Source organism: Plectropomus leopardus, chromosome 19, assembly GCF_026936395.1.
Source record: "Plectropomus leopardus strain MGB_pleo_1.0 chromosome 19, ASM2693639v1, whole genome shotgun sequence".
NCBI lineage: Eukaryota > Metazoa > Chordata > Actinopteri > Perciformes > Serranidae > Plectropomus > Plectropomus leopardus.
In genome coordinates this window covers 2,166,263-2,177,083 of record NC_142194.1, presented here as the reverse complement: position 1 = coordinate 2,177,083, position 10,821 = coordinate 2,166,263, and the positions used below count along the sequence as shown (strand labels likewise).

At 40.8% G+C, this 10,821-nt stretch overlaps 1 protein-coding gene across 1 annotated transcript; it reads right to left on the bottom strand.

Moving 5' to 3' along the window:
• Window positions 1-651: 651 nt before the first annotated feature.
• LOC121940120 (phytanoyl-CoA hydroxylase-interacting protein-like) lies at window positions 652-10,372 on the bottom strand. The gene is made up of 6 exons (XM_088070307.1): window positions 10,198-10,372; window positions 6,734-6,930; window positions 5,907-6,081; window positions 4,873-4,990; window positions 3,885-4,065; window positions 652-2,865 (listed from the first exon to the last, which is right to left on the bottom strand). Exons 1-6 carry the CDS (start codon window positions 10,271-10,273, stop codon window positions 2,491-2,493), a joined length of 1,122 nt encoding a protein of 373 aa, XP_087926433.1. The 5' UTR covers window positions 10,274-10,372; the 3' UTR covers window positions 652-2,490.
• Between the last annotated feature and the right edge of the window lie 449 nt (window positions 10,373-10,821).

Here is a 10,821-nt window from a genome sequence, read left to right as displayed (position 1 = left end):
TTACTTAACACAAAATGAAAACAATGAAAAAGATGTAAAATTGTATTCTGAGTGTAGGATAAGGAGGGATATATCGGCAAAAAATGGAATATGATATAATCAGTGTATTTTCTTTAGTGTATGATCAGCTGAAAATAAGATTTTTTGTGTTTTTGTTACCTTAAAGTGAGCCGTTTATATCTTCATAGGGAGCAGATCCTCGTCTTCGCAGGTCGCCATGTTCCACCACCAAACTGTGGTGACAGATAGGGACATTCAGATTTTTGTTTCAGGAACCATAGTTTGCAACACCTTTGGGATGAGCAGCATCAGAAAAACTGACTTTTAACGTGAACTGCTTTATTCAGTGTTTTAACCAGTTTAAAAAAAAACATTCATAAACTTCATATTCAAATCTGCAGCATGGAGTTTCATCTCCACAACAGCAGCAGCAGCCCTTTGTCTTATTCAAGTGTTACAGCGTGTGGTGACGTTACCTGCCGAGAGCAGAAACATATTAACAATCAGGTAATTAAGTCTCTTGTATTATCTGTCCATTTATAACTGAAAGACAAGCAGAACACAGTTAATAAAAAAAAATCACACATAAAATATTTTCTAGCTTAAATAAACATCCGTCACAAAAAAAGACTACACTTTGTTTGTCTTGGCTTGATTTAAAATATATATTTGAGAAAATGCACCTTGTCAGTAGTGAGACATTTAGCAGCAACAAGGTTTAACTTGTCTGGAAATAAATCTAAAAAGTAACACATTAACTGCCAGATAAAAATACTTTTTAATTAGAGGAGCTTTTTCTATTCTAATAGATGTTGAAAAATATGTTCCCACTTCTTATTCTTTATGGTTGAAATCTTCCTCTATAAAATGGGACAACTGTTCAACGCCCTGATTCGTCATCAGCAGCTGTCGATGGCGTTTACGTGAGCATACGTTTTCTGACTGACATTTCAAATATGCTGCCTTCTGCAGGGGGTCTCTCTCTTGTGTGGGTAAAGGTGACATTTTGCAAATGTCAGCAGCAAATTGGCAAAATGTAAGACAAGAATTACCGCTTCACAAACCAGTCAAGTTACAGTTAAAGATTACATCCATGTCAGTGAAAACACGGACGAGTCACACAGAGTTTCTCTACAGTCAGCCCAATTTACAGGTTGTTGTCACCAATTCAGCAACGAAATGTCTCCCCTTCTGTTCCTGAGATACGACACTAATGAAGTGTTTTGTTCAATATTATGATGTCACTGTGAAGTTGATCTTGAGTTACAGACAAAAACATGTTTTGTGAGGTCACAGTGACCTTGACCTTTAACCACCAAATTCAAAACAAAGTCACCCTTGAGTCTCAGTGGATGTTTGTGCCAAATTTGAATAAATTCCCTCATGTTTTTTTAAAATATTGTGTTCAGGATCACATTGACTTTCGACCACTCAAAGTGGATGTTTGTGCCAAATTTTAAGAAATGTACTCAACATGTTCTCAAAATGATATTCAATTCACAAGAATGAGAGGGACGTGAGGTTACACCAAACTTTACTTTTTACCGCCAAATTTGAATCAGTTCATCCTTGACTCAAGAGGGCGTTTGTGCCAAATTTGAAAAATAAATCCCTTAAGGTGTTCTTGAGATACTGTGTTCATAAGAATGAGACAGATTAGGTCATAGTGCCTTCGACCGATGACCACCAAAATCCAATCAGTTCATCATTGAGTTTGTGCTAAATTTGGAAAAAAAAATCCCTCAAGGCGCTCTTATGTGTTGCTGCTAATCACTGACACATCTGAGGTTGTGATAATACAAAAAAATCTACTTTGCATATAGTGTATTGAAAATGACTCAATTAATTTAGTGATTTTTCATCTAAAAACATAATAATAAAAGCATAATGATTTCAAAGATTAAAATTCTGAAAATGAATTAATATTTGAAAACTACGATTAGGACTGATGTTCAATTAAAAAAATTAATAAATGAAAGAAGCAAATGTTATTATGTAGAATATCTTTTTAAAGCTTGATTTTGAAAAGTGCATTTTGTGCGCAGAGCAGCATGAGTGTGTATGTGTAATATTAAAGCGGAGCCCTAAAAGGTTAAATTTCAGAATTCAGTCCTGTTGTCCTGCTATTACTTTTGACACGTTAACCCACCAGAGACACTCGACTCGTTAACGGACTCACATATCTCTCACAGAATCATAAAGTTCTGGTTTCACATCGGCTTTGCATTATCTTTAAAAGTTACATACGTAACTATGGCTCTATAATTTCTGGATGACTGAGAGCGATGGTTTAAAACCAGAATCAGTTGAAGGTGTGATAAGGTGACGACAAACAGTAGTGGTTTTAGTGTTTGATTAACAGGCATTACAAGCAACTATCCACGCATCCCGCAACGAGCAGGTGGTGAATTTAATTAGTAGCTCATTAGCGGCTAAAATCACCATGTCGCTTATTAGCAGGTTAGCCGGCCGTCCAGTCAAAAGATCCGGCTAACGTCCCACGCTGATGTTGCAGATCTTGCAGCTGGGGTCTTTCTTGGCATTGACGGTGGACTGACTCATGAGCTGGTGTCCGCTGATCTGTTCCACCGTCCCCAGAGACAGATCCACCGGCTCAGTGTAGATCACCTCCAGGATGACGTCCTGGGCGTGGCGGAAAGACAGCGAGCCGTCCTCCTCCTCGGTGCAGCTCAGGAAGCGGTTGTCGGACCTGTCCAGTGCCGGCAGCCTCCCTTTACAGAAGGCGTCTCCGTCAGAGCCGTCGGGAGACAGGACCAGGATGACATAGTGGTAGGACGTGTACATGCAGTAGAAATCCCCAAAGTAGATGTTGGTGGTCCGGTTGAAGAGGATTTCTGCTTGGATCTGTGCAAAGACAAATGCAGTGTGAGTGCTACTTCTCCATCCATCCATCCATCCATCCATCCATCCATCCATCCATCCATCCCTGCTTATTCCAAGATCCCAGGAAATGCTCCCAGCTCTGAAGCTAATTTTACATAGTGGCCAAAAGTGAAATTACTTCGTCCAGGTCCGTCACTGATGCCCATTTTTTCCCCATTGACTTAGACTGGGTAAGAGACATCTGTAAATCGGTAAATAACTTTTTGTGAGCATCAAACCCCCTGCAAACAACTAATTTTACTATTGAGACTGAAGCTGTCCAGTTCGATAACATTTGAAAAGTCTAAAAAAGGCGCAGACCGCCATTGAAGCTAGCAAAGTTGTACACTGGAAGTCAGTCGCTCTGCCGATGGTAGTTACCTGCTCGGGCAGATTCAGTCACGCTTGGCCGCTGTAAGTCTCTAGTTTGCAAGCCTCATGGGCCCCATTATATGAAAGATCCTGGTACTTTCATACTGTTAAAGTAGAGCTTCTTTTTTACTTCAGAAATTAACGGTGCCCCGCCTCAAAGCTGTATCCAGATCTTCTTAATACATCAACGGCTTATCTAGTGCCAGAGGCAGCAGGCTGAGCAAAGTACTCCAGCCATCCCTCTTCCCAGCAACCCTTTCCAGGCCTTGGGTCTTCACTGTCTGAAACACCTTTTAACACGAAGGAGCAGCAGCTCTACTCCGAGCTCCTCCCCGATGTCTGAGCTCCTCTCTGAAGCCACATTTAAACAAGAATAGCCTTACTAAAAAATGGTGTTTACTTTCACATTTTAAAAAAAAAATTACAAACATATGTTAAAATTGAGAGAACAATCCTCGTGTGCGCAAATCTGCAGCAACAAGCAAAAACAATGTAATATTTATGCAAAGACAGCAGTTGGCGGTGTAACTTTGTAAAGAGACACCATAAAACAGACGTTCTCAAAGTCCGGGCTCTGGACAGCAAGTCGATCTGCTCGTATCAGGAATACAGTAATAAAACAATAATACCTGGAAGCGGTAGGGTCCATAGGGGGAGTCCTGGGGGGGTTTTCCTGTGTTGAACTCGGTGTTGCAGCTGAAGAAGACGCCCTTCAGTTTACCGCTGATGGGCGACCCATGACTGCCGCTGTTGTCTTTAACCGACGGCAGCATGCGACGGCACTGAGCGTCTCTGGAGCGATAAGAGGGGCTGCAGACAGGACACAGCAGGGTTAAAACACAGCAGGACAGACAGAGGACACCAGCACACAAACACACACACACATACACACACACACACACACATCCTTGTACTTATATCATTGTGAGGACCCTCAATTAAATAATAAATTCCCAAGCCCCATACCCTCAACCTGAACCCGAAAACCAAATGTTAACCCTCAAAGTTGTCAGTTTTATTTACAAAGCCCATTGTCTCAGAGCGCTTTACAGCATACAACATCCCTCTGTCCTCAGACCCTCACATTGACAGGAAAAAATCCCCCCCAAAAAACCCTGTAACAGCAGAAACAAACATGATGCAAACCTCGGGAAGAGCTACGGGGTGGGGGGGGGGGGGAAACTGGGGGCAGCAATAGGCAGCAATAGAAATTGTAAAAAACAATTCAATTACAGTAGATGACAAAAAGAAAGAGGGAGAGAGATGCACAACAACAATAACGGTAACAATAACATAACATATAACAATTGTAATAGACATAAAAATGATAAATGTAACTGATAATAGCAAACTATGTTATGTGCAAATATTGCAGTTTATGTGAGTGGCAATAACAGTCATAAGAGAATATTAATAGTAGAGGCATGACTAATAAGAATAGCAAATGGTCCTTTGAAGAAGTGAGGATCGGTCAAAATGTCCTCACCTTCCAAAAATGCCCTCCTTCGGCTGCAAAAACACTTTCTGGTCCTCACTATGTAGCATGTACAAGACCACACACAGACAGACAGGCAGGCAGACAGACAGACAGACACACACACACACACACACACACACCTGGCCTGCTGGAAGTACTCCTTCTCCTGGTTTCTGTAGAAGACGGTGAACGGCAGCATCCTGCCGGCGATCGCCTCAGCTTTCTGCAGCAGCTGGTTCAGATGGACGGTGGAGTAATCTGCATGCAAAACACACGCGTGTACATTTATGCACGCTTGTGAGGCGACTACACGCTGACAGAACACCAGCAGCTAAAGATTCACCTTTTCATCTAACTCACATAATGCCTTGTACATGATATGATCTATAGAGATGAAGACAATTACAGATAAATGTAAGTTAAGGCTGTCAAAAGATAAATTTTTCTAAAATTGCGATCAGTGGCAGAAATTCAATTTTTAATCTGGATTAATCACAGTTTTTAAATCACTTGTTTTCATTTCAGTATTTTGCATTTCAAAACAATTTTGAAGTTGTCTCAATTAGGAATCAAACAACAGCAAAAAAAAGCTGCATAAAGTGGGCGTGTCTGTGAAGAGGAGATTAATGGGTACCCACAGAACATAGTTTCATTCAGATATCTGGAGGTCAGAGGTCAAGGGAACCATGTGAAATGCTGTTTTTCCATCTTCAGAGTTAGGCCTACCTTTTGAGCATTATTTAACCCTTCTTGAGGAGTTTGCTTGACATGGCCAACAATTTATGTGATAAAAAAAAAACAAAAACGTATATGTACAGGTCTTAATTGCATTGTCACTAACATGTTACCGCTGACAGCCCAAATTTAAATACAACCAGAAAAATACAGATCGTTAATTTAAACATTTAGCAAGTGAAGGCACACTGGTGAGATTTTTAACATGGTATAATAAAAAAACTATCCAAAATTAAAGGAGAGATCATCTATTTATTTAATAAGAAAAAAATAATCTCAGATTGTATTGTCTTTTTCACCTCTGAAACCAAACCTGCACCTTTGCTTAAACAGAAACTTTCAGTAGTTTTAATGCAGCTGCTGCAGGAAAGAGTTTTAAAAAACCAAAGACAGCGTTGAGGTGAGTTCGTGGACTGACAGAAGTGCTGAGGTATCTGACCTGCGGTGCAGAGCTCGATGATCTCGCTCCACTGAGAGACGGCGTAGTCTCCGTCCGGCTGTTTGGCGGCTGTCTGGACGGACACGGTGTACTCAGTGCGGGGACTCAGGAACCAGTGACCTCTCACTGTCATCGGCAGGGGGACCGCCTTCGCCACCAGCTTCGTCGGTACATCCTAAAAAATACAGACACAGCAGGAGGACGGTATTTAGTTCTCTTCAGTGGCCCTGAGGGTCAAGACACTACAAAATTTCTGAAAACAAAAAAGCATTTCTCAAAATACTACATTTCCCAAAACAACACCATAACATTTCCCAAAACAATGCACTTCAGAAAACAAAAAAGCATTTCCTAAAGCACAACAACAACTTTGTTTGCATGTAGTGTGTAGAAAATAACAGAATTTTTTTTTGTTTGTTTGCTTTTTTCATCTAAAAACTGTAAATTAATACTTGATATTTAGGATTTGGACTGATGATAGATAAAAAAAAAAACTCAAACTGCATTTTGGGTGCAGAGTGACATGAGTGAGTCCAAAAATAATATATAAAAATTAGTATTGCTAGTTATCATTGGCATATCCCAGGCTGTGATATTAATAAAAAAAAATCTACTTTGCATGTAGCATATTGAAAATGATTCAATTTTGTGTAATTTTCCCCCTAAAAACATAGAGGCATCATGATATAAACCTGGCATTTAAAGGGTTAAATTCTGAAAATACATGTTCTGTATGATTAGGACAGACGCAGGTGAAAAACAAACATTCACACCGATCCCAGAGATCTGGTCAGCGTTTTTGGCGTGAAGATGATGGAGGACGCGACCTTGTGTTTAAACTTGTTGGAGTCCTTATTCTCCGTCTTGTTGAGGTCGATGAAGTAGTGCGTGATCCTGTCTCTGCCGCGGCCGTCCATGTCCCAGCTGATCTTGAACGAGTCACAGGTGATGTTACTGATCCGGATCTGCCGAGGAACCGGCAGGTCGTCCACGTCGCCGAGGCCGCTGTCCGCAGACGCCGTGCCTGAGGGGAGTCGGTTCACACGCATCAGCTTCCACACAGAAACGTGTGAGCGGAAACGTGCTGCATCTGCTTCAAACTGTGAATCGACTCCGTTTAACTGTAAATAAGAAACTGGAGCTTTTTCACGTTCATCAGTTTGAGACATGCTGCTGGACGTTTCATCAATGTTTTAACTGTTAACAACAAGCTGAGAGCTGAAATCCACGTGGGTTTGTGTGTTTATGGCACGTTTGACATGTTTATCACATGTGGAACATCAGGTCACATGTGATACATTCAACTAACCGCAGCATCATGTGGTGATCACACACTGTCGCGGTGCATTTCATGACATCATTGGCCAAGTAAAAACAATACTTTCACATTTACTTTAATTTATTTACTAAAATTTAACTTTTTGTAGCCTGGAACAACATCAGTTTCCTTGTGCAGCATTCAGACGCCTTTCACAAGTATTTAAACGTCTGAAATCTGAGAAAATTGGTTTAATTTCTTAAATAAATAAATACATAAATACAAAACATGGCTGAAAAGCCAATTAGCAACTTAGCAAGAGATGTTCCACAATTTTCCAGAAACACAATCATTTTAAAAACATCCAGAAAACTTCAAAAAATAAAATAAAATAATTCAACAACAACATTTCAGGTGATTTTCTTGCAGCTCTTAACTTCTTTGCGTGTTTAAGCTGATTCTCAGGATTAAAAGGGTTAAAGAAACAAAAATATTTTATGCTTTTGTAAATTATGTTTAAAATTATATTGTTTTTTTTTTGTTTTTTTGAAAAGAAAAACAAACTATAGCTACATGAGTACTTTAACAAATGTAACGCGATTTTGACCTGGAGAAGTGCGTGAAAACATAAACGCAGGACTCAAATCTGAAACATTACTGTGATAAAACACTCCTTCAGCAGCAGTAAAACTTTCCTAAAATCTAATAAATCACAACAGACGAAGATGTTTCAGGATGATTTGAACAGTGAAAGATTTCTTTATTTTGTCCAACTCGTGTCCTCTCTCTGCATCCACCTCCTCCCTCCCTCTCTGTCTTTTTGTCTCTCCAGAGTTCGGCTCGGAGGACAAAAGGCTTCAGAGACTCTGAACAAGGAGCCTGTTGAGGAGGAGGAGGAGGAGGAGGAGGAGGAGGAGGACAGCTCAAAATGTAACGTCTTGTTACGACTCATCTTGTGTTTTTATAGTGAGAAAAAAGAAACTGATTAAAACTTTAAATCAGGAGCGTCCAAACTTTTTCTTCCAGAGAAAACAGCTCTGTGAAGTCTAACACGCCAGAAAACCAAATTCACTTTTCTTCCCCGGAAACTTTCCTTTAAACTCCACACAGCTGACCTCCCCCCTCCTCCCCCCTCCTCCTCCTCCTCCTCATCCCTCCATCCTGTCTGAATGGAGGAGGTGAAGCGTCCGTTCTCTCCATGTGAAGGTAATTAGCCACAGAGACTCTGCAGATTCAGAGTCTGAGTCCACAAACAAAGCTGCTGCCGAGCAGCAGAGCTGAGAGGCCTCTCCTCTCCTCCTCTGTGACCTCCGAAAAGTTCCTTAAATCAAACGTGATTATCACCGAGACAGACCGCCGTCCTCAAATATGCATCCACCTGACACGACTGAGAAAAAAAACCTCATGCAAGAAACAACATACAAACATACTTTCAAACTATTACAAACTTTTTTTTGCTCGTATCTGGGGTTTGTTCTTATTTTGTTAGAACGCATTAATTTTTGGGATTCACCAATGTTTTCTTAATTTTGCTTTTCTCTTCGGTAAGAGAACATTTTACGAGAGGTCGAGAGCGCTCGTAACAAGATGAGAGGAGAGAAACTTGCTGTCACAGTCCTAAAATTGTTGTCCAACAAAAGGAAAATTAAGTTTTATAATTGAGAGACATTTAAAAAATGCATAAATATCATTTAATTTAAACGTATATGTTACATATATATATATTAATTTCAGTTACTGATCGTCCCTCTGCTGACCAGAGCTGAACTATAGTGAAGTACATTTACTCAAATACTGAACTTTTTACTCAACTACTGTTTTTAGATAAGTACTTGGCAAATTAAGATTTTTTCACACAAACCAAAAATATGAAAATGTAAGAGCATCTGAAACAGTTAATTGATTAATTAGAAAATTGATTGGCAACTATTTCTTTTGTGTAAGTCTTTTTTGTGCAAATATTTAAATTTAAATGGAATTTAATAATTATTTTAATTTATTAAATGTATTTAAACCTTTTTGCATATGTACTTTTACTTTTAATACTTAAACGCATCTTCCTGAAATCACATTTACTTTAAGTTTATTTAACAGAACGGCAGTCACTACTGCAGAAGTTTTTCTTCTTCTTCCATCTTTTTTTTGGTGTCATCGCTCCAGTCGTTGCCCTTATATGGTGTTCGGGGGCGTTACCTGTGCTGACAGGTGACACCTGGTCAGAGCAGATTTGGGTGGTTTGCAGTGTTCGGTATGATGAAGAGTATTTTGAGATAACGTTGCAGCACGAGGCCCTTCGTGTCGTCGGTGCAGCTTCGCTCTGCTCCGTTAGTCTCGTTTACATCCACATTCAAATCAGAGCAGCCGAACAACATCTGAGACCCAAACCAGCTGCATTTACACGAAGCCAGCGAGCCGCACCCGACTCCCTCTCCTTTAATCTCACGTCTACGTTAAACCTCTGATTTAACCCTTCAGGAGCTGATTTTAATCCCGTCCTAATGTTACAGTCTACTGCAGCGGGACGACTCACGGAGACAGATCCATCATCTACCACATGACCCTTCATAAGGTCGCGTGGGGATGAAGCTCATCCCGGTTTATGAGCGAGCAGGGGCGGAGCCAGAGGGGGGAAACGCTCCCTCAAATCTGATTTGTCGACCTTAATGAGTCAAATTATTCCCTAAAGTTTTAGGTTTTCGGCTAACAAACATTGTTAAAGTTAAGTGATCGAACAGTGCTGGAATAAAGAGATAAATTATTTTATTAAATTACATTTCAGTTATGTTTTGTCAACATAAATTACTGGTGATGGTTGAGAATAAATAGTTTTCGTTGATTTAACACAATTCTACGATCTGTGTGTAACCAATATTGAACCGAGTAAATCCAACTCTTTTCTCTGATTCAGACACGCAGCGCGGACGAGGTGATTTCCAGCGTGATATGAAGGAGATTATTTGGCAGCAGCTCTGGTCTGACTGTTTAACACACACACACACACACACACACACACACACACACACACACACTGACCTTCCCTGTCACACAGCTGCAGACTCTTCAGCTCCACACTGGGACTGTTCAGGACGCTGCGAGGACACTCCATCATGTCCACATCCAGAGAAAAAGGACGGACGGTTGAATCGGTCTGAACAGCTGATCTGCTCTGCAGCTCCGAGTTTATCCGGCTTCAGTCTGACTGCTGCCCCCCCCCACCCACACACACACACACACACACACACACACACACACACACACACACACACACACACACACACACACACCCCCCCCCCCTCTCCCTCTCTCTCTCTCACTCTCTCTGTTTCTGTCTCTCTCTCTCACCCCCTTGCTCTCTGTCCCTCTCTTTCAGTCTCCCCCCCTTTCTCTCTCTCCTCTCTCTCTCTCCTCTCTCCCTCTCTCTCTCTCTCTGTGTGTGACATCACAGGACGATCGAGCAGAGAGAGAGAGATTTAGTTTTTAGAGGACAGTGTCTCCCCTCTGTCCCATCCCGTGGACACCCTGTGTCCTCAGATGTGTTGATGTTTGTGATAAACTGAAGGATGAGCTGTTTTTTTTTGTTGTTAAATAAAAACTTTAAAAACTCTTTTGAAGCAGCTGAAAAAAAAAATCGTCACAAAACTAAAAAACGTTTTGTTT

Excerpts from the sequence above, each read along its gene's own strand:
- LOC121940120 (XM_088070307.1), bottom strand. The coding sequence starts at position 10,273 with ATGATGGAGTGTCCTCGCAGCGTCCTGAACAGTCCCAGTGTGGAGCTG. Across the intron at positions 4,991-5,906 it reads CATCGAGCTCTGCACCGCAG|ATTACTCCACCGTCCATCTG; the intron begins GTCAGATACCTC and ends TTTTGCATGCAG. Across the intron at positions 4,066-4,872 it reads GAGTACTTCCAGCAGGCCAG|CCCCTCTTATCGCTCCAGAG; the intron begins GTGTGTGTGTGT and ends TCCTGTCTGCAG.